At 53.1% G+C, this 22528-nt stretch overlaps 2 protein-coding genes and 1 non-coding gene across 8 annotated transcripts in view; 2 read left to right on the top strand and 1 right to left on the bottom strand.

The window, feature by feature from the left end:
* SUPT5H (SPT5 homolog, DSIF elongation factor subunit) overlaps positions 1-12589 on the top strand; it is a 31978-nt gene extending 19389 nt beyond the window's left edge. For all 6 annotated transcript variants that reach the window (XM_032248816.1, XM_032248812.1, XM_032248817.1 and 3 more), the window contains 17 exons: positions 1748-1853; positions 2057-2150; positions 2239-2375; positions 3965-4120; positions 4222-4368; positions 5209-5355; positions 5450-5575; positions 6790-6874; positions 7189-7308; positions 7391-7493; positions 7582-7709; positions 7798-7903; positions 8336-8494; positions 8601-8769; positions 8881-9084; positions 11996-12091; positions 12172-12589. In XM_032248816.1, the coding sequence (XP_032104707.1) occupies positions 1748-1853; positions 2057-2150; positions 2239-2375; positions 3965-4120; positions 4222-4368; positions 5209-5355; positions 5450-5575; positions 6790-6874; positions 7189-7308; positions 7391-7493; positions 7582-7709; positions 7798-7903; positions 8336-8494; positions 8601-8769; positions 8881-9084; positions 11996-12091; positions 12172-12315 (2227 nt within the window). In that variant the 3' untranslated portion in view covers positions 12316-12589. The remainder of the gene's footprint in view (positions 1-1747; positions 1854-2056; positions 2151-2238; positions 2376-3964; positions 4121-4221; positions 4369-5208; positions 5356-5449; positions 5576-6789; positions 6875-7188; positions 7309-7390; positions 7494-7581; positions 7710-7797; positions 7904-8335; positions 8495-8600; positions 8770-8880; positions 9085-11995; positions 12092-12171) is intronic.
* A 725-nt stretch (positions 12590-13314) lies between these two features.
* Positions 13315-13455, bottom strand: LOC116530981. Its single transcript, XR_004260205.1, has one exon. It is a non-coding gene; the product is annotated as a U4 spliceosomal RNA (small nuclear RNA).
* Positions 13456-15346: 1891 nt separating this feature from the next.
* Positions 15347-22528, top strand: part of TIMM50 (translocase of inner mitochondrial membrane 50) — a 9373-nt gene continuing 2191 nt past the window's right edge. The window contains exons 1-8 of the mRNA XM_032248811.1: positions 15347-15853; positions 16787-16937; positions 17475-17506; positions 17725-17746; positions 20299-20357; positions 20441-20560; positions 20956-21060; positions 21165-21263. Of these exons, the coding sequence (XP_032104702.1) occupies positions 15746-15853; positions 16787-16937; positions 17475-17506; positions 17725-17746; positions 20299-20357; positions 20441-20560; positions 20956-21060; positions 21165-21263 (696 nt within the window). The 5' untranslated portion in view covers positions 15347-15745. The remainder of the gene's footprint in view (positions 15854-16786; positions 16938-17474; positions 17507-17724; positions 17747-20298; positions 20358-20440; positions 20561-20955; positions 21061-21164; positions 21264-22528) is intronic.

The raw sequence follows: 22528 nt of genomic DNA, 5'->3' as shown, positions 1-22528 counted from the left end.
GGAGACCAGCCTGGGCGACATAGTGAGATCCCATCTTTTAAAATAAAAATAATAAAAAGAAAAAGTTAAAAAAAAATTTAAAAAGATTGAGGAAAACAGCCTCTGCTTCCTGAGATTATAGATTGTAGTGAGAATTAAATAAATTAGTATGTATATATGCCCAGAACGCACTTGGCACACAGTTAAGTGTGATCCATGGTGTGACATATTGAAATGGGATTTACTTTGTCAGGCTTCCTGATCTGCTTATGCCCGCTTGAGATTGGGGGATATGGAGCCCCTTTCCCTCAGATGCCTCCCGGATCCCCCAGCTGGGTAGAGAATTGGAGCAGCAGCCCAGGAATTTCAACATTCCAGGGCCAACTGAGGGCTCCGGCAGGAAGGGCAGGAGAGGAGATGGAGAAACAAGAGGTGCCAGTGACGCGCTTCCCTCTGGTCCTGTTCTGGAACTAAATTTGTGTAGTTCAGCCAGTCAGGCTTTCCTTCAGATAAAGGAAGAGGTGGCTGGGCATGGTGGCTCATGCCTGTAATCCCAGCACTTAGGGAGGCCGAGGTGGGCGGATCACCTGAGGTCAGGAGTTCGAGACCAGCTTGACCACATGGAGAAACCCCGTCTCTACTAAAAGTACAAAATTAGCTGGGTATGGTGGCACATGCCTGTAATCCCAGCTGCTCAGGAGGCTAAGGCAGGAAAACCACTTGAACCTGGGAGGCGGAGGTTGCAGTGAGCCAAGATCGTGCCATTGCACTCCAGACTGGGCAACAAAAGCAAAACTCCGTCTCAAAAAAGAAGAGCTGTGGAATACACCTTTCAGTCTGCACCAAAGGCCTTGCTAATACTTCACCTGCCTGAGTTTGGACCCATTTATACCACTGGTCTTGACTCAACTGCACCTCTTTGCAAAGAACAAACCATAATGCTCCCCTTCCCACCCCGCAGCAAGCCAGCTGACCAACCACCCCAACGTGCCCAGCAGAGCATGCTGAGCCCTCTCCCAGATTCACCATGGGAGAGCGATTGTGTGAGTGTAGGAGGAACTTGACCTGCTCCTCCCATGTGTTTCCCTTTTGGAGAGTGGAGGAGGCTCCTTCCACCCCGGAGACGTGGAATAGACACAAAGTGGCCCCCACTCCACATTCAGGGCCAGGGGCCACAGGTTTGGGAGTCCCACCTGCCTGCTTTTGAATCCTGTCAAGACTCTGGCCTGGCCACCTTGGGTGTGTGGTGTGACCTTCCTGAGCCTGCATTCATTACCTCACCTGGAAATGAGCAGTTACTGATGTCACAGATTTGGGGAGGAGTCTGTGAGGTCCTGAATGTGCAGGCCAGGCTTGAGTGCCCTAGGAATATTAACTGGTGTCATTGTCTGATACTGTTACTTTGTTCAGCTAATATTTACTGCACACTTCTGCATACCAGGCACTGTTGTTGGTGAAATTTAGTGACTGTTACATCCCTGACCTTCTGGAGCCGACATGCTAGTTAGGGGGACAGGTCAAACACTAGCTTGTCAGATGGTGATCAGTGCTGTGGTGAAAGATAAATCAGGAAATGAGTGGAGGAGTGCAGGGAGGTAGGCCTTTGAGGTTTGTGAGAAGTCACTGCTGCCAAGAGGGTGTGTGCTGGGATGGGAGGGTCAGTCCACCTGTGGTCCTCTCCCGCTGTTGCCAACTGAGAAGACTGAGGTACAGTAAGATTCTCTTCTTGAGCCTCCCTTCTAATCTTCTTTTCCCCATAAAATCCCAGGTCCCTGGGGGGCGATGTTGCCTCTGATGGTGACTTCCTCATCTTTGAGGGGAACCGTTACAGCCGGAAGGGCTTTCTGTTCAAGAGCTTCGCCATGTCTGCTGTGGTGAGGGTCCCAGACAGGAGGGGCACTGCTAATGAGGGTGGGGTGAGCGTTCTGCAGGCCAGGCCCTGCGCTGTGGGTTATCTGGGTCTGTCCCACTCCTCAAGTTAGGAGTGTTCCCTAACCATCTTTCCAGCCCACTCAGCTGGGCTGTTGCACTGACCTTGGGCCATTTGCTTCTCTTCCCCTCTCCCCTGGGGGCTTAGATCACGGAGGGTGTGAAGCCCACACTCTCTGAACTGGAGAAGTTTGAGGACCAGCCAGAGGGCATCGACCTGGAGGTGGTGACTGAGAGCACAGGTATTTGACTCCTTCTGTAACCTGGGCCAAGGGGCAGGGGTGGCCCGTGGCAGCAGCCCCTGAATCAGCTATATTGCTGCCCCTGCAGGGAAGGAGCGGGAGCACAACTTCCAACCTGGGGACAATGTAGAGGTCTGTGAGGGTGAGCTCATCAACCTGCAGGGCAAAATCCTCAGTGTGGATGGCAACAAGATCACCATCATGCCCAAGCACGAAGACCTCAAGGTGGGTGCCCGGTGTTCAGGGACATCTGACTGTATGTGGCTGTCCAGGTGGCGGTGTGCCTGCTGACACCTGGTTTCCAGGAGGGTGATTTGAGGCTCTTCTAGTTTTCTCAGGTGCCTGAGAGACTCTATCTGAGTGCAGCTTGGGGTCGGTGGGCAGCAGGCCTGCTTTTGTGATTTGGGGAAAGGGATGTCTGGTTACATTTTGGGGGGGCCTGGCATGTAGGTTCTTTCTGTCCCCAGGGGACTGCTAGGGTATGTATCTTTGGGGATGACTAGGCTGCACATGTATGGGTGTGTGTTCTACATTTCTATCCTGAGTGTGAGGGAGGCCAGTGTGTGTCAACGCCTGCTTGTGGACATTTAAAGGAGGAAGAGGCTGGGCGCAGTGGCTCATGCTTGTAATCCCAGCACTTCGGGAGGCCAAGGTGGGCAGATTGCCGGAGATCAGGAGTTCAAGACCAGTCTGGTCAACATGGTGAAACCCTGTCTCTACAGAAAATAAAAAATTAGGCCGGGTGCGTGGCTCAAGCCTGTAATCCCAGCACTTTGGGAGGCCGAGGCGGGTGGATCATGAGGTCAAGAGATCGAGACCATCCTGGTCAACATGGTGAAACCCCGTCTCTACTAAAAATACAAAAAATTAGCTGGGCGTGGTGTCACGTGCCTGTAATCCCAGCTACTCAGGAGGCTGAGGCAGGAGAATTACCTGAACCGAGGAGACGGAGGATGCGGTGAGCTGAGATCACGCCATTGCACTCCAGCCTGGGTAACAAGAGCAAAACTCCGTCTCAAAAAAAAGAAAAAAAAATTAGCTGAGTGTGTTGGCGTGCTCCTGTAATTTCAGCTACTTGGGAGGCTGAGGTAGGAGAATTGCTTGAACCAGGGAGGTGGAAGGTTGCAGTGAGCTGAGATTGTACCACTGCACTCTAGCCTGGGTGACAGTGAAAATTTGTCAAATAAGGAAGAAATGGACATCCAAGAGGTGTGTCCAGATTTGTGGCCACATCACCGGCAGGCCTGCCTGGTTGTGTGTGTCTCTGGAGAGTGACTTGGTCTATCTTGTTTGAAAAGCAAGATATCTGGATAGTACTGGGTTGAGAGTGTAATGGAGTAATCTGAGGTGCGTGCTTAGTTTTGTTTGCTTAGTGGGTGTGTGTGTGTGTGTGTGTGTGTGTGTGTGTGTGTGTGTGTGTGTGTGTGTGAGATATCTGAGGGGTTATGCTGGCACAATGTGATGTGTGGGGTGAGGCTGTCTCTGGGTGGGGCTGAGAAGCTGTCCAGTTGGGGGCCCTTTGTCTGAGGGGCAGGCTCTCTCTGTGTGGGTCCAGGCAGGCATCATGTGTCTCGAGAGCAGGCTGTCTCTTTGTGGGGTAAAGGTTGTCCAGGTTGGCGTCCTGCGTCTGGGGTCAGCTGTTTCTGGTGCAGTCTGAGGGATCATCCAGATGGCCTAAGGTAGTCTGAGGTGGGTGGTGTGAGCCTGGAGTGGTTTTTTGAGAACATGAGTGGGTTCTGAAGACAGGAGGGGCAGTCAGGTTGTGGTGGTCTCCCCTCACTCACCTGCCGTTGTCCTCACACCCAATCCCCCAGGACATGCTGGAGTTCCCAGCCCAGGAACTTCGGAAATACTTCAAAATGGGGGACCACGTGAAGGTAATTGCTGGCCGATTCGAGGGTGACACAGGCCTCATCGTGCGGGTGGAGGAGAATTTCGTTATCCTGTTTTCTGACCTCACCATGCATGAGGTAGGTGGATGGAGTGGTCGGGGGAGGGCGACGTGCCAAGAGGAGACCCAGGTAGGTGAGCTACCTGGACCAGGCCTCACCCCTTTCACTATCCCCGGCAGCTGAAGGTGCTCCCCCGGGACCTGCAGCTCTGCTCAGAGACAGCATCGGGTGTGGATGTTGGGGGCCAGCATGAATGGGGCGAGCTGGTGCAGCTGGACCCCCAGACTGTGGGCGTCATTGTGCGATTAGAGCGGGAGACCTTCCAGGTGTGTGTGTTGTGCTCTGTGGTGGGGATTTGCTTTTAGGAGGCTTCCTGTCCCTTAGCTCCTCATCCTGGGAGGTGGCAGAAACCCCAGACTCCTCTGGGTTGCAGACCTGGCTCTGTCACCCACATCTGACTGGCTGATAGTGGGCACATGGCAAGTCATTGATCCTCCCTGTGCCTGTTTCACAGTCTACAAAATGGAAATGAGAGCAGCGTCTACTCTGTTCATAGTGAATGATTCCCTGAGGTTAGATGTTTACCCTGGTGGCTGGCCTCACTCAAGGATGGAGTGCCACATGTGCCCTACTGCTTTTGCCCCTTCCTCATGAATGTGGGAGTCATGGAGCACAGTACTTAGGACCCTGGACTCCACGTTCACTTTGGCTCTGTTGCTTCTGTGCTGTGTGACCCTGGACTAGTGACTCACCCTCTCTGAGCCTGAGCTTCCCTTTGTAAGTTGGAAATCATGATAGAATCCATCTCAGAAGAAGTTTTGAGGCTTCAGTGAAATCTTAGGGGCCTGACCCAGAGTAATGGGTGAACAATTAGCTATTATTTTGCTATCAGCCCCTTCCTCCATCTGTCAGGTCGCTGTTGCCCAATCAGGGGGGGGAGTCTCCTTGCAAAGGGTATTTCGAATGACTGGGAACATTTTTGGTTGACCTAGTACCTAAAGGGTGGCACCCTGCCTGCCTGCCCTTCCTGCAGCCAGGGAGTTGAGATGCCCTGTGGAGCTTGGGATCGTCTACCACAAGAAAGGATCATCCCACTTTAGGGAACCCCTGTCCCGTGTCTCCCCTTCCCATTCTCAGCCCACAGTCTCCCTGCTCTCCCTCCATAGGTGCTGAACATGTACGGGAAGGTGGTGACAGTCAGGCATCAGGCTGTGACCCGTAAGAAGGACAACCGCTTTGCTGTGGCCTTGGACTCAGAGCAGAACAACATCCACGTGAAAGACATCGTCAAAGTCATTGACGGCCCCCACTCAGTGAGTACAAGTTCCTGCCTTGTATCTGAAAGAATTTGGTTGGTCGAGGGCGAGAGGGACGTGGTCAAAGAGTGACCTTTCTCTCCCCGGCTAGGGCCGAGAGGGGGAGATCCGCCATCTCTTCCGCAGCTTTGCCTTCCTACATTGCAAGAAACTGGTGGAGAACGGGGGCATGTTTGTCTGCAAGACCCGCCACCTGGTGCTGGCTGGGGGCTCGAAGGTGAGGTGGGCATGGCGGGATCCTGTGCATTGGGTACCTGGCTCAGCTCTCCAGCCTCCCCTGGCCCCAGAAGTAATGAGATTGGGCTTGTGAGGGATTGGGAGAGCAAGTGTCATGTCAGGTCCTTGGCAAAGAGTGAGAAGGTTTATTTGGGATTCTGAGCTGTTCACCAAGTTATTCATTTCATTTTACTGAGCACCTATAAGGTGCCAGACACTGGAGAACCAGTGGTGAACAAGACAAAAAACAACTCTGCTAGGTTGGGTATGGTGGTTCATGCCTATAGTCCCAGCACTTTGGGAGGCCGCGACAGGCGGATCACAAGGTCAGGAGTTCGACACCAGCCTGGCCAACATAGCGAGACCCTGTCTCTACTAAAAATACAAAAATTATCCGGGCATGTTGTGCGCACCTATAATCCCATCTACTCAGGAGTCTGAGGCAGGAGAATCGCTTGAACCCAGGAAGCAGAGCTTACAGTGAGCTGAGATGACACCACTGCACTCCATCCTGGGCAACAGAGCTGGAGTCTTAAAAAAAAACAAAAACAAACAAACAAAAAAAACTCTGCTGTTCCAGAGCTGGTACTCCAGAGATGGACGGATAGAAAAACTGTCCAGCGTGAGGTGATGGCAAGCGCTGTGAAGAAAACAGATTGGGCTCAGGAGACAGGGAGCGATCAGGGCTGCTGCTTAGACAGAGGAGGGTAAAGAAAGGCCTCTGTGGGAGTCGACATTGGAGCAGAGGCCTGAATGAATGGATGGAGAGTGAGCATTTTGGCGGAATACCAAGTGCAAAGGCCCTGAGGTGGGCTCGTAGGAAAGTTGTGCAGGACGAGGTGTCACAGAGGAACTCAGGCCTGGGGTGTGGGCGGCTGGGTGGTCTCCTCAGGGCCCTGCAGATGGGATGCTGAGTTTCTTTGGTTTGTGGTTTTTGTGTCTCTGAGGGCTTAAATTCCTAACTAGCCACATTTGAGTCTTGCCCCGTGGCCAGTGGAAGCCCAGGCCTCTTGATTGACAGGCTTACAATGGCAGAGGAGTGGCAGTTTCCCCAAAGCAAATTGAGGCATTGCCACCAGAAGGAGGCAGGGGTGGTGACAAGGCAGATCACTGCAGGAGCTGTTCCCACGTGGAGGCATTTAGTGTGGTGTAGGGACTGGCAGGCTCTCCCACCCCATCCCCTGCACAACAGTTCACTCCTTGCCTCTCTGCTAGCCACGTGATGTGACCAACTTCACCGTGGGTGGCTTTGCGCCTATGAGTCCCCGGATCAGCAGCCCCATGCACCCCAGTGCTGGAGGTGAGAGGGATTCAGGGTATGGGGATGTGGGGGCTAGAGAGGGCTGGGAGGAACTTGGTTGTTCAGCCCCCAGTGAGTGCCTTCGCTGGGCTGGGCCCTGCTATTAGGGGATTCACCACCCTCAGGAGGGTAGACCCTGCAGTGACGGCCCAGAATGGTCAGGGCTTCCATAGGAAAGGTGAGAAGCAGGGGGTGGGTTGGGGAGGCTCCTAACGCAAGTGGGGAGGAGTCAAGCAAGTGAACGGGTCTTTCTGATGGTGTCCTGGATGTGGGCACAGCCATGGGGAACCAGTGACATTCTCCCCTATCCCCAGGTCAGCGTGGTGGCTTTGGTAGCCCAGGTGGCAGCAGTGGCGGCATGAGCAGGGGCCGGGGCCGGAGGGACAATGAGCTCATCGGCCAGACTGTGCGCATCTCCCAGGGGCCCTACAAAGGTGACATTTGAGGCCTGTGGAGGCCTGGGGAGGGGTGTGGTGAAGGGGAGCCTCCCTGGCCTGACCTCCTGCCCCCTACCAGGCTACATTGGTGTGGTGAAGGATGCCACAGAGTCCACAGCCCGCGTGGAGCTGCACTCCACCTGCCAGACCATCTCTGTGGACCGTCAGCGGCTCACCACGGTGTACGGGCGGGGCCTGGGGAGGGCAAGGGTGGGTCTTGTTGGGCAGTGAGAGGGTCCTGCTCACCGCGTTTGTTCTCTGCGTCCACAGGGGCTCACGGCGCCCAGGCGGCATGACCTCGACCTATGGGCGGACGCCCATGTATGGCTCCCAGACGCCCATGTATGGCTCTGGCTCCCGAACGCCCATGTATGGTTCACAGACACCCCTCCAGGATGGTGAGTGCCTGCAGGGGACAGGGAGGAGGGGCTGGGGTGCCTAGAGAAGGGACAGGACTAATAGACATACTTATTTCCCACATTCCAGGCAGTCGCACCCCACATTATGGCTCGCAGACGCCCCTGCATGATGGCAGCCGCACTCCTGCACAGAGTGGGGCCTGGGACCCCAACAACCCCAACACGCCGTCACGGTGAGTCCAGGGTTCTCCAGGTTCTGGTGTGTGCTGGTGTGTGTGAGGAGTCACGCTGGGTGTCTGGGGGAAGAGGTTTGTGGGGCCCATGCAACATTCTCTGCTCCCAGCCCCAGGCTGGTGCCTTTGAAGGAGGAGGCATAGCATGGCAGGGTGGGGGCAAAGCGGCCTCCTCTTCGCCCCAGCCTCAGTAGTGATTGTGGGTACTCCTGGGCTTGGAGAAAGATCCTGGGTGGGGTGCCCTTGGGTGGGCACCCTCATCTCTGTGCCACAGTTTCAGCTGTGGAAGGGAAATAACATCAAGAGCTCCTCTGGATGGGGCTCTCATAAGAATGAAATTGCCTCCGTTTGGGGTCTGGTGTAGGGTGCTTTTCTGGAAGCATCCACCACATTATCACCACAGTTGCTCTCAACAGACCTTTCTCTCAACAGGGCTGAAGAAGAATATGAGTATGCCTTCGATGACGAGCCTACCCCGTCCCCGCAGGCCTATGGGGGAACCCCCAATCCCCAAACACCTGGCTACCCCGACCCCTCATCCCCACAGGTCAACCCGCAATACAACCCACAGACGCCAGGGACGCCGGCCATGTGAGTCCGCTGGGGCCTGCCCTCATCTACCACTACCCAAACCCTCCCACTGCCTCCTTTTCCCTCCCTGCCCCAACAAATGTCCCTTTTTCTCCTGTCTCTGCAGGTATAACACAGACCAGTTCTCTCCCTATGCTGCCCCCTCCCCGCAAGGCTCCTACCAGCCCAGCCCCAGCCCCCAGAGCTACCACCAGGTGGCGCCAAGCCCAGCAGGCTACCAGAACACCCACTCCCCGGCCAGCTACCACCCTACACCCTCACCCATGGCCTATCAGGTAATGGTCTGCCTGCCTGCCCTTGAGGGTGGTGGGCTGGGGTGGCCTCAGCCCTGTAGGGTCGGCCAGACCAGGTGACCATTCCCAACGATAATCCTCTTTTCCCTGCAGGCTAGCCCCAGCCCGAGCCCTGTTGGCTACAGTCCTATGACACCTGGAGCTCCCTCCCCTGGTGGCTACAACCCTCACACACCAGGCTCAGGCATCGAGCAGAACTCCAGCGACTGGGTAACCACTGACATTCAGGTGAAGGTGCGGGACACCTACCTGGACACACAGGTGGTGGGACAGACAGGTGTCATCCGCAGTGTCACGGTACGTGGGGCCCAGGGTGCTGGGTGGGCAGGCATCCTCGCCTTGGTGCCCCTTAAACTCTGTGATTACTTTCTTTTTTAACTGTTTAACTGCATGTTCAAGTCGCTTTTTTTTTTTTTTTTTGAGATGGACTCGCTTTTTGTTGCCCAGGTGGAGTGCAGTGGTGTGATGTTGGCTCACTGCAACCTCCGCCTTCCAGGTTCAAGCAATTCTCCTGCCTCAGTCTCCTGGGTAGCTAGGATTACAGGCGCCTGCCACCACGCCTGGCTGAGTTTTGTATTTTTAGTAGAGACAGGATTTCACCATGTTGGTCAGGCTGGTCTCAAACTCCTTACCTCAGGTGATCCACCACATCGGCCTTCCAAAGTGCTGGCATTACAGACTTGAGCAAGTCTCCATTTATAGCTGAAAAAACAGATGTAGAAAAGATCGGAATGTATTTAATAACTCCACAAGGGCAGGGACTCGTTTTGTTTGTTTTGTTCTGAGACAGAGTCTCACTTTATTACCCAGGCTGTAGTGCAGTGGTGTGATCACAGCTCACTGCAGCCTCCATCTCCCAGGCTCAAGTGATCCTTCTACTTTGGCCTCCCAAGTAGCTGGGACTATAGGCGCATGCCACCACACCCAGCTAATTTTCTGTATTTTTGTAGAGATGGGGCTTCCCTGTGTTATCCAGGTTGGAGGGTAGGGATTTTTAGCCGGCTCTGCTCAGTCCTTCCTTTTTTGCTCACAGTTGGGGCCCATTTGCCTGGAACAGTGTGTAGCACACAGAAGTGTGGTTACTTTTTGACATACTCCTTTGAGAGAGCAACTCAGTAAAATGTACTGAGTGCTGCTTCTGTGTGAGGCTTGGGCATAGCACCAGGCAGCCACACCCCTGGGCTCCCTTCCACAAATTCACCGATTTTCCTCCAGCCTCAGGACCTTTGCACATATACTTTCCTATGTCTGTCTTTCTTTCTGGTTTCTTTTTTTTTTTTTGAGACAGAGTCTCCCTCTGTCACCCAGGCTGGAGTGCAGTGGTGCGACCTCCGCTCATTGCAGCTTCCGCCCCCTGGGTTCAAGCAGTACTCCTGCCTGAGCCTCCCGAGTAGATGGGACTACAGGTGCATGCCACCATGCTCGGCTGATTTTCTTTTTGTATTTTAGTAGAGATGGGGTTTCACCATATTGGTCAGGCTGGTCTCGAACTCCTGACCTTGTGATCCATCTGTCTCAGCCTTCCAAAGTGCTGGGATTACAGGTGTGAGCCACCGTGCCTGGTCCCATTGTTTGTCTAGAGACAGACTCCCTTGAGGGAAGTACCTGGGCTATCTTGGGTCTGTCTCTGGCAGGCCCGTGTAATTCTTCATGTTAACCTCCCTGTTGCCTGAAAGGTTAAAGCATGCCTTGGTGCAGTTCTTTGATGACAAAGCCTGTATTTGTTTCCTCAGAAACCCCACTTCCTAGGTGAAGGACTGGCACCCTATTGGCTCTCTAATAAATATTAATCAAATTAAACACCAGAGACCAGTGCAGCTCCAGGCCCTGTCCTCAAAGACATCACATTCCACTAGGGGAGACAGATGTGTCCCAGACGGTGACAGCCCAGTGCGGGCAGAGCTGGGATGGCGGAAGCCCAGAGGGCAAGGGAAGCTGTGCGAACCCAGAGGAGGCACTTTACACAGTTTAGTGGGGAACTGGGGAGGGCTGCCTGGGGAAGGAGACATTTGAGCCAAGACCTGAAGAATGAATAGGAGTAAGCTAAGAAAAATGACTGGGTTGAGAATGTTCCAAATGGAGAGAACCACATGTGCAGAGGGCTGGAGGTGAGGGGAACCTGGGCACATTCCGGGAGCTGAAGTGTTTGTTGTGGCTGTAACATAAAAAGCCGAAGGGGGCTGGGCAGTAGCTCATGCCTGTAATCTCAACACTCTGGGAGGCCGAGGTGGGCAGATCACGTGAGGTCAGGAGTTCGAGACCAGCCTGGTCAAAATGGTGAGAACCTGTCTCTACTAAAAATACAAAAAAAAAAAAAAAAAACTTAGCCAGGCATGGTGGCACACGCCTGTGATCCCAGCTACTCAAGGCAGGAGAATCACTTGAACCTGGGAGGTGGAGGTTGTGGTGAGCCGAGATAGCACTACTACAATCCAGCCTGGGCAACAGAGCAATACTTCTCAAAAAAAAAAAAAAAAAAAAAAAAAAAAAAAAAAAGCTGAAGGGAAGGTGAATGAGGCCAGAGCTGTCTGGGGCCCTATCTGAGGCCAGAGAGCTGTCTGTGCCAGCCTGGAGGACCTGGCCTGTCCAGAGGGCACCGGAGAGCCATGGAGGAATCTAAGTAGGAGAGTGGTAGGAGCGGATCTGTGGTGTAGAATGAATTCTCCATGTTGCTATATCAGTGACCCATGGGGTTGGGAGACTGGGCCGGGAGCCTAGGAGCAGCTTGGGCTGTACTAGGGCAGGGTTGTGGGGAAGAGGCAGGAGGCAGGTAGGAGAGATCCTCACAGGCTGAATGGCCAGGCCTCAAAGCCCGGGACATGTTGGTGAGGGAGGTGACCAAGATCAAGTCCAGTGCTCTGGTGGGGCCTGCAGACCATGGGGTGGGCCCTGAGACCAGGTCCAGGAGAGGAACAGGTGCGGGGAAGATGCTGAGGCCAGTTTGGGACATGAAGAGTCAAGAAGCAATCTTTTTTTTGCCTGTTAGCTTCATTCTGATGCTTCTCTTGCTGATTGGGTCACCCCTGTCTCCCGACACTGACAATGTACCACAGGCCCCAGGCCTTGGAACCAGGCCCAGCCGTGGCCTTTCCTGCCCCATTTCACCTTGAGTTTTCAGAATGAGCCCTGAGCCTGTGTCCCCTGGAGTGTGGGCCTCAGTCCTGTGTTGGGAGCAGGACAGGCTGACCAGGCTGTTCCCATCCTCCAGGGGGGCATGTGCTCTGTGTACCTGAAGGACAGTGAGAAGGTCGTCAGCATTTCCAGTGAGCACCTGGAGCCCATCACCCCCACCAAGAACAACAAGGTAAGGGCAGGCAGCAAGGAGATGAAATGAGAGGTGTTGGGCACTGCCATGGACCCTGACCACACTACCCCCACCCGCAGGTGAAAGTGATCCTGGGCGAGGATCGGGAAGCCACAGGCGTCCTGCTGAGCATCGATGGTGAGGATGGCATTGTCCGTATGGACCTTGATGAGCAGCTCAAGATCCTCAACCTCCGCTTCCTGGGGAAGCTCCTGGAAGCCTGAAGCAGGCAGGGCAGGTGGACTTCGGCAGATGAAGAGTGATCCTCCTTCCTTCCCTGGCCCTTGGCTGTGACACCAGATCCTGCCTCAGGGCTAGGCCGATCATTCTGGATTTCTTTTTATTTCTCTTTCTAGTTTTCCATCTTCTCCCTCCCTGGTGCTCATGGGAATCTGAGTAGAGTCTGGGGGACGGTCCCCACCTTCTTGTACCTCCTCCCCACAGCTTGCTTTTGTTGTACTGTCTTTCAATAAAAAGAAGCTGTTTGGTCTAAAAGTCTTGGGGGGAGAGTGTGTGTGTGTGTCTGTGTATATATGTGTGTGTGCTATGGGAATGGGGTGTCGTCTTTTTAAGTGGGGTCATTTGCACACTCCACTTCCTTGCTTTGTGGTTGGGCAAATAACTGGGCCTTATCTAAATCCGTTTTTCCAATCTAGATAATAGTGATAGTGCCTGCCCCAGAGGGCTCGTGAGGGGAATGTGTGTGAGAAGACATCTGAAGGAGGTCAGAGCAGAGCTTGTCATGTGATTGCTGACATTATATCTTATTCAGACATGAATTATGCTAAGTGAAAATCACAGTGTCTTCCAGGAAACCTAAATTCCTCCTGTGGTGCAGGATACAGTGCTTGATGGTCCTTTTTCTTTCTTCTTTTTTTTTTTTTTTTTTTTGAGATGGAGTCTGTTTTCCTTTTTTTTTTGAGACGGAGTTTCACTCATGTTACCCAGGCTGGAGTGCAATGGTGCGATCTCGGCTCACCGCAACCTCCGCCTCCTGGGTTCAGGCAATTCTCCTGCCTCAGCCTCCTGAGTAGCTGGGATTACAGGCATGCACCACCATGCCCAGCTAATTTTTGTATTTTTGGTAGAGACGGGGTTTCACCATGTTGACCAGGATGGTCTCGATCCCTTGACCTCGTGATCCACCCGCCTCGGCCTCCCAAAGTGCTGGGATTACAGGCTTGAGCCACCGCGCCCGGCCTTTTTTCCTTTTTTTAATTCAGTCCCAGTAGAGACTGCCAAAAACTGCCAATGCTGATTATATTTTAAGTCGTCATGGCGAGGTATTGGGAAAAGTTTTCAATTAGCAATAATCGTGCCTCAGATAAACCTCGTTGGCTAGAATACTGCCACTGCGCAAAGCTGAGACGGAATCTTGCTGTGTCACCAGGCTTGAGTGTGGTGGCACAATCTTGGCTCACTGCAACTCTGCCTCCCGGGTTCAAGCGATTCTCCTGCCTCAGCCTCCTGAGTGGCTGGAATTACAGGCGCATGCCACCAAGCCCAGCTAATTTTTTTGTATTTTTGGTAGAGACAGGGTTTCACCATATTAGTCAGGATGGTCTCTTATCTCTTGACCTTGTGATCTGCCCGCCTCAGCCTTCCAAAGTGCTGGGATTACAGGCGTGAGCCACTGCATCCAGCTAATGGTCCTTCTTTTCTGTTTGAGATGGGGTCTCGCTCTGTTGCCCAGGCTGGAGTTATGTGGTACAGTCATTGCTCACTGCAGCCTGAACCTCCTGGGCTCAAGCAATCCTCTTGCCTCAGCCTCTCAAGTAGCTGGGACTGCAGGCATGCACCACCAAGCCTGGATAACTTTTATTTTTATATTTTTTATAGAGATGTGTCTCATTGTATTGCTTAGGCTGCTCTTGAACTCCTGGCTTCCAGTGATCCTCCTGCCTTGGCCTCTCAAAGTGCTGCAATTACACGTGTGAGCCACAGTGCCCAGCGGTCCGTTCTCTAGCCCTGACAGCAGTGACAATAGGATTGCTGTAGCTTTTCCAGTGATGTGGGGCAAGAGTGGGTGCAATCTTAAAGAGACTGGAGCTTAGTACCCAGAACCTGCTTCCCTTCTTCATTAGATATTCCTGTCTTTTTACAAATGTAAATGCATTACAAAACATTTCAGGCTGGGCGCGATGGCTCACGCCCATAATCTCAGCACTTCGAGAGGCCAAGGTGGGGCAGATTATTTGAGGTGAGTTTGAGACTATACTGACCAACAGGGTGAAACCCTGTTTCTACTAAAAATACAAAAAAATTAGCCAGTGTGGTGGCGGGTGCCTGTAGTGCCAGCTACTTGGGAGGCCAAGGCAGGAGAATCGCTTGAATCTGGGAGGTGGAGATCACAGTGAGCTGAGATCACATCACTGCACTCTAGCCTGGGCAACCGAGCAAGACTGCATCTCAAAAAAAACAAAAAAAAAAAACCAAAAACCATTTCAGATGTTCAAGAATGTATACCAAGAACACTCACGTCCCCACCACCCAGATGAGGAAACAGTATATACTAGATAGGACCCACTTCAGCAGCACAGTAATTTTTCTACCTTGGTATATTATTTGGTTCTAAGGTTTACGTAAACAGGATCTGATTTTTCTTCCAGTCAATTTAGGGGAGGTTCATAGTATCTGTTGGCTGGAGTGCAATGATGTGATCTCAGCTCACTGTGACTTCCATCTCCCAGGTTCAGGCAATTCTCCTGCTTCAGCCTCCCCAGTAGCTGGGATTACAGGTGTGTGCCACTACACCCCGGTTAATTTTTGTATTTTTAGTAGAGATGGGGTTTTACCATGTTAGCCAGGCTGGTCTGGAACTCCTGACCTCAGTTGATCCACCCGCCTCGGCCTCCCAAAGTGCTGGGATTACAGGCATGAGCCCCCAGGCCAGCCTTAATTTTAATTTTTATTTATTATTGTTATTTTGAGAGAGCCTCCTTCTGTTGCCCAAGCTGGAGTGCAGTGCTGCAATCTAGGCTCACTGCAACCTCAGCCTCTCCTGCCTCAGCCTACCCAGTAGGTGGGACTACAGGCGCGCCCCATCACTCCTGGCTACTTTTTTTTTTTGTATTTTTAGTAGAGACGGGGGTTTCGCCGTGTTGGCCAGGCTGGTCTTGAACTCCTGACCTCAGGTGATCCGCTGCCTCGGCCTCCCAAAGTGCTGGGATTACAGGCGTGAGCCACCGCGCCTGGCCAGAAGGTTTTGAGGACTGGCTTTTCAGGTCGCTTTCTAAGCCTCAGTTTCCATTTTTGACAATTGGGAGGCGAAGGCCGATGCCCTTACACGTGAGACAAGCGACCTGACTCATGACTTTTTTTTTGGACAAATCAGGCAGCCACTGATTCCCTTCATTATGGCCTCTGCTTTACCTCTGAGCAATCAGTGTGATCAATTCCTGTGTTGCATCCTTTGCCTGGGCGGTGGCGCTCCGCACGGCCGAAGCTGGGCGTGGTCCAGATGACTTTGGATCCCAGTTGGCGCCCCCAGGGGTAGCAAGCAGAATAGTTGGGGCAAACGTGCCTGCGGCAATCCGCCCGAAGCCTTTAGTCTCTCTCGGGCTTCCGTCCGCCCCCTCCCCTGCGTTCCCATTGGCTGTAGCGCCGGCCCAGTAAAGGGAGCAAGTGGGCGGGGCCGCGTGGCGTCAGCGCAAGATGGCGGCCTCGGCAGTGCTGTTCTCGCGCTTGCGGAGCGGGCTCCGGCTAGGCTCGCGGGGACTGTGCACGAGGTTGGCGACGCCACCCCCCCGGGCTCCAGATCAGGTGAGCGGAACGAGGGTGGCGCTCTGAATGTGGGGTCCCCTCCCAGGAGTTACGGACATATCGCCGCCGCTTGGAGGTTCTGGGACGCCGCACCTCAGGGTGCTGAATAAAACGTCGCTTGCGTTTTGGGCCCCTTCCCAGCCTCCTGGGTGAACAGCACTTGCTCCCTTGGCCTGGAGGCTGGGGGCCCAGGTGTGTCCTCCAGATCCCACCTCCCACCCACGTGGGCGCCGGAGGAGGAGGGGGTTACCTGTTTCCCATCTCAAAGACCACTCAGGTGATTACTTGAGCAGGAGGGGAGTGGGACGCTGGAGTCCCAGCCTTAACTTGGGAGTTATTTTTACTATGGTCGTGGTGGTGGTGAGGTAGACGTTTGGATTTCCAATTCGACCTGCCTCCATGTTGACAGAGACCCAGCCATTCTGACCTCCAAGTCTATCACTTCTGTGCCCTAGTTCCCCAACCCCAGACAAGTGATTGTCCCTCGCCGCCCCCGCTCCCATCCCTTACCCTGTACTCTGCTACCTTTTAGCCCCAAGCAGCCAGATCATAACTCCCGGTCCTGTCTGCCCCTTCCCGCCCTCCCACCCCTCCCCCTTGTGCCCTCCGTTCCTTCGCATCCCAGTGTTTAGGCCCTCCCATCCCTTATTCTCCCTGATCTGCTTTTCTGGGCTCCAGACCCTCCAGTCGTGTTGTCTGCAGGATCCTGTGCACCTGGCCTGTTGGCTCTTAAAACTCTTGGCATCCTGGCGCCGGACAGTCTGGTTTTGACCCTCTGAGCAACCCCACTTCCTGACTGCCCTTCCGGGGACACAAACGTCCAGGGCTCTGTGGGTGTCTGCCTCTTGGCTCCTGAACTTGATTCTTCTTGGACTGGAATGTTGGAACGATCAGCTCTTCTCTCTTGGCTGACCTCCCCTTTCTCAACCGCAGGTCGCCGAGATCGGGAGCCGCGGGGGCACTCAGGCACAGGGGCCACAGCAGCAGCCGGGCTCGGAGGGTCCCAGCTATGCCAAAAAAGTTGCTCTCTGGCTTGCTGGGCTGCTTGGAGCTGGTGGGACCGTGAGCGTTGTCTATATCTTTGGTGAGGGACATATCCATGCCCCCAGTTCTATTCCTTGGTCTCCCTAGTCCACTGTGGAACCTCTCACTCTTACCCGCTACAAACGTCTCTCATCTTAATTCCATGGCTCTTTCCTCAATAGGGCAGCCAAATAGGACACCTGCCTTTGAAAACCAGGGAAGCCTTTCTTCTCCCTTCTACCTCTTAAGGTTCTAGTCTTTCTAGTTGGTTCCTGTACCAGGATACAGGAAAGAGGGGAAGATGGGGAAGGATAGGCGTAGATCAGCTTCCTAAACTTTGTCTTTCCTCAGCACCCAAAAATCCAGCCTTCCCAGTAGTTCCTTTATCCCTCAGACTCAAGAGACCCAGCCCCAGCCACCTTTCTCTCAAAGACCCAGGAATCTTGGCTCCCAGCCCCCTCCTGGCTTGAATCCAGAAGGCTGTGCCTCTAACTCTCTTCCCTCAGATCCAGGAGTCCAGGCCCCCTATCCCACTCCTCCCTCAGGACCTAGGAGACTGGGCCCCAATTCCTCATATTCATCCTGGTCTCCCTTGCAGGAAACAACTCTGTGGACGAAAAAGGTGCCAAGGTGAGGGGGAAAGAGACTGAGTCCTTGCCAGGAGTCCTAGCCTGTGGGTGAGAGGGGTCCCCTTTGGGTTGTTCAGGCTCATTGCTGGTCTGGAGTGAGCCTTTCTTTCCTAAGGACCTTTGCTTATTCCTTTTGGGGTCCTGGAGATTCCTTTTCTGGGTGTGATGAGGTTCTGCCTCTGACATCCTAAACCTTCCATTTTTCTCTCTACCTCGCAGATTCCTGATGAATTCGACAATGGTGAGTAAACAAGCACAGATTCTGGAGTCCCTGACCCTCTCAGCTCTGTCATTTGTAAGGATGTCTCTTTCCCCATCTGGTGTCTCTGGCCCCTCCTCCTTCCATTGGGGAAGTTGGGGAGCCAGCAGCTGGATAGCTTTGTGGGGAGGGACATTACAAAGCCCAAGCCCACTTCCCTGGCCTCTCAGCCCTGAGCAGATGGTCAGGGACAGATGGGGAGGGGAGCCTTGGGTGGGAGAGCTTGGGCACACAGGGTGGCCTATCTCCAGACACATGGGTTCCTGTGCCTCAGACTGAGCATCTGCAGCTCTCAGCTCTTTACCTAAACCCCCCAAGCCCCTACTCCATTAGTCTCATTTTCAAAACAATGCCTCCTTCCTCCCTCCCCATCTGGTTAACCAGCTTTTGGTGCTGAAATTTCTGACAAATTGGATAGTAGAGTAGTTGTCAGTCTTGTCACACCTGGCCCTTCCCAGGAGAAAAATGAAATTAGTGGATCCAGAAAGCCACCTGTTTATGTGGGGACGTTTGCAAACAGTCATGTTAATACACTGTTTCAAACTGGGCAGGTGAGTGAGTACTGTTTTAACTGGGCAGATGTAGAATCATGCTAGCTTCAACAAATCAATATGCTGATTTAAATTGGCCAGGAAAACCTGCAGGTTTAAAGTGTATATGTTCACTCGTCTAACTGCTTTCAATATTGTGGGGCTTTTTTGTTTTTGTTTTTTTTTGACAGTCTTGCTCTGTCACCCAGGCTGGAGTGCAGTGGTGCAATTTTGGCTCACCGCAACCTCCACCTCCCAGGTTCAAGTGTTTTTCGTGCCTCAGCCTCCTGAGTAGCAGGGACTACAGGTCCATACCACCATGTCCAGCAAATTTTTTTTTTTTTTGAGATGGAGTCTTGCTCTGTCACCCGGGCTGGAGTGCAGTGGCGTGATCTCGGCTACTGCAACCTCTGCTTCCTGGTTTTAAGCGATTCTCCTGCCTCAGCCTCCCGAGTAGCTGGGACTACAGATGCCTGCCACCACGCCCAGCTAATTTTTTGTGTTTTTAGTCGAGACAGGGTTCCACCGTGTTAGCCAGGATGGTCTTGATCTGACCTCATGATCTGCCCACCTCAGCTGCCCAAAGTGCTGAGATTACAGGTGTGACCCACCACTCCTGGCCCAATATATTGTGTTTTTTTAAGAGGTGGGCCCATGTATTGCATTAAAAATACTGTATTGAAGTAGGCAGCTGTGTATGTGTACTGTTTTATACTTAGCTGGGAGTGGTGGCTTTCAGCCTGTGGTCCCAGCTACTCAGGAGGCTGAGGTGGGATCACTTGAGCCCAGGAGTTACAGGCTGCAGTGAGCTGTCATCTCACCACTGCACTCTAGCCTGGGTGACAGAATGAGTCTCCACCTCTAAAAAAATAAACTAAAATGAGAAAGTAACCGGGTGTAGTGGCTCACGCCTATAATCCCAGAACTTTGGGAGGCCGAAGCGGGCGGATCACAAGGTCAGGAATTCAAGACCAGCCTGGCCAAGGTTAAACCAAGATAGGTTTCACCAGAAACCCTATCTCTACTAAAAATACAAAAAACTAGCCAGGCGTGGTGGCGTGTGCCTGTAGTCCCACCTACTCGGGAGGCTGAGGCAGGAGGATTGTTTTAACCCAGGAAGTGGAGGTTGCAGTGAGCTGAGATCATGCCACTGCACTCCGCCTAAGCAATAGAGGGAGACTCCATCTCAAAAAAAAAAAAAGAGAGAGAGAGAGAGTAAACGAGTCAATATATTCACCTAAACCAGGGTTTTTTACCCTTGGCCCCACTGACACTTTGGACCAGATAATTCTTGTGGAGGACTGCCCTGTACATGGAAGGATTTTCGCAGCATCCCGGACATGTGCCTGCTAGATGCCAGTATTGCGACAATCAAATATATCTCTAGGCATTGCCAAATTTCCCAGGGGTAGGTAGAAAGACAAAATCGTTCCTAGTCCGGAACCACTGGTTTACGGTATACAGATATGTTTACGTATTCATTGTGGTTTAGATTTGGCATACTGGCTTAACGTGGGCAGATCTGGAAGCCTAGTGATTCAAAGTGGGCAGAATACACTGGCATAACTCAGGTGTGGTGGCTCACGCCTGTAATCCTAGCCCTTTGGAGGCCAAGGTGGGAGGATTGCTTGAGCCCAGGAGTTCAAGCCCAGCCTGGTTGACAGAGCAAGACCCTGTCTCTGTAAAAAATGTATGTATGCACTGGTATAATGTCAGCAGATTTACATGTATGTCGGTTGTAAGTGGGCCAGTGTACAAGCATTCTGTTTCATACCTGGGGTAGTGTGTGGATATAAGTATCAGCTTAAAACCGGACAGGTAAATAAATCTGTTCCTGTCTGGCGGTATGTCATTGCTTTCTACCTTTGGACCTAGAAATGAGTTGGTTCAAACCAGGTGGGTATGCAGAACTGTTTGTATCTGGTAGATAAGAAACTCCTGGTTTCTCTGGGAGGTTGAGCAGTGGCTTATTGTGGATTCTCTTTGTGCCTGGTGTTCTCCTAGATCCAATTCTGGTACAGCAGTTGCGCCGGACATACAAATATTTCAAAGATTACAGACAGGTGAGCAGACGCCCTGGGCTCAGTCCCTGTGTCCAGCCCTAGCGTCCTTGTCTGAGTGCCCCCATCCTGTCCCTCTCCCACAGATGATCATCGAGCCCACCAGCCCTTGCCTTCTCCCAGACCCTCTGCAGGAGCCGTACTACCAGCCGCCCTATACACTCGTTTTGGAGCTCACTGGCGTCCTCTTGCATCCTGAGTGGTCGGTGTGTCCCGGGGAAGGCAGCGGGTTGGGGATAGGCCTGGGCAGTGGGGTTGTGATGAGGTGGACTTTTGGCCCTGGCCATGTTATATGATCTTGGGGAGGAGATGTCACCTCTTGTTGCCTCGCTTTCTTCAGCTGGGAGAAGGCAGTCATGCTAACACCCACTCTAGGGTGGTATAGGTGTGCCCAGGCACGCTGGAGCACCACAGAGGAGCCTGCTCTTGTTCTGGGACCCAGACCCTTAGTCACAGCCCATGTACTCCTTAACCTTCAAGAGCCACAGAGACAGAGGGAGAGAACTCCGTTCTGGGAATCCCCCAGGCTGGGTCTTTGTCCTCTTGGGGACTCTGAGGGCCTCTGGCTCTTGGTGTTTCACTGTCCTCACTGTCTCCCCAGCTGGCCACTGGCTGGCGGTTTAAGAAGCGCCCAGGCATCGAGACCCTGTTCCAGCAGCTTGCCCCTTTATATGAAATTGTCATCTTTACGTCGGAGACTGGCATGGTGAGGCCCTGGGGCAGGGGAAGGATGGTCAGTGTGCCAGGAGGCATGGAGATCTGGAGGGCCAGGGCTCAGCCTGACCTTTTCTCCCTCCCTCCCACCCCCAGACTGCGTTTCCACTCATTGACAGCGTGGACCCCCACGGCTTCATCTCCTACCGCCTATTCCGGGACGCCACGAGATACATGGATGGGCACCATGTTAAGGTGCTGTGGGTTCACGGGTCGGCCTCTGGGATTTGGCGGGGTTGGCACTGCTTGAGGGAAGGAGGGCCCAGCTCTGACCCAAGATTCAATTCCTGCTGGCAGGGTGTGCGACTGCCTCTAGCCTTGGCCAGCCATCTGCACCCTTCTTTGTTCCCTGGAATCTGGGTGCGGGAGTGGGGAGAGATGAGATCTCTCTAAAGGCAGTTGGGGGTGAGTGGTAAGGACGTAGCATTTAGAAGCTGGTTTTGTCTCACTGTGTCTGTAACTTAGTGTTTCTGGGGTGGTTTGCTTAGAAGTGCACATACGAGACTAGTTGCTGTTTGTTTGCCCTGGGGTCTGTTCCTGTGACCAGTGATATATTCAGGGGTCTGGATCTATGAATGGGCGTCTTTGTGGATCTGGCTCCAAGTGTCCATGTGTCTGTTGCATTTCTGTCTGTGTCTTGGGGGAGTCTGTGGTGTTCTTGGGAATTCAGAAATACATGGGCTGTGATCGAGGGTCTTGAGTGGTCTGTGTCTGGGTGCCTGTGTGTGGTTCCCTGGGTGTGGCTGTGAGGAACTTCCTAATCACCTCTGTGTGTGCTAGGCCCTGGGTCTAGGAATCTATGTGATTAGTGCCCCAACTTCCTGGAGGTTGTTTTGTTTTTTGTTTTTGTGACAGGGTTTTGCTGTGTCACCCACGCTGGAGTGCAGTGGTGTGAACACGGCTCACTGCAGTCTCAACCTTCTGGGCTCAAGTGATCTTCCCACCTCCTGAGTGGCTGGGCCTATAGGCATGCACCACCATACCTGGCTAATTTTTTTTTTTTTTTTGAGACGGAGTTTCATTCTAGTTGCCCAGGCTGAAGTCCAATGGCACGATCTTGGCTCACTGCAACCTCCCGAGTAGCTGGAATTACAGGTGCCTGCCGCCATGCCCAGCTAATTTTTTGTATTTTTAGTAGAGACAGGGTTTCACCATGTTGGCCAGCTGGTCTTGAACTCCTGACCTCAGGTGATCCACCTGCCTCGGCCTCCCGAAGCATTGGGATTACAGCCGTGAGCCACCGCACTTGGCCCGTGCCTGGCTAATTTTTAAATTTTTTGTAGAGACGAGTTCTCATTGTTGTGGCCTAGGCTGGGCTAGGACTCCTGGGTTCAAGTGATTCTCCTGCCTAAGCCTCCCAAAGTGCTGGGATTACAGGCATAAGCCACTATGCCTGTCCTCTGTGGGGGTTGATGCCATTATCCAATCCCGGTCTTTGAGAGGTCCTGCCATGGTTATCC

The sequence above is a fragment of the Sapajus apella genome, unplaced genomic scaffold, assembly GCF_009761245.1.
Source record: "Sapajus apella isolate SASKATOON/1434 unplaced genomic scaffold, GSC_monkey_1.0 scaffold68, whole genome shotgun sequence".
Lineage (NCBI taxonomy): Eukaryota > Metazoa > Chordata > Mammalia > Primates > Cebidae > Sapajus > Sapajus apella.
This window is presented reverse-complemented; position numbering and strand designations above follow the sequence as displayed.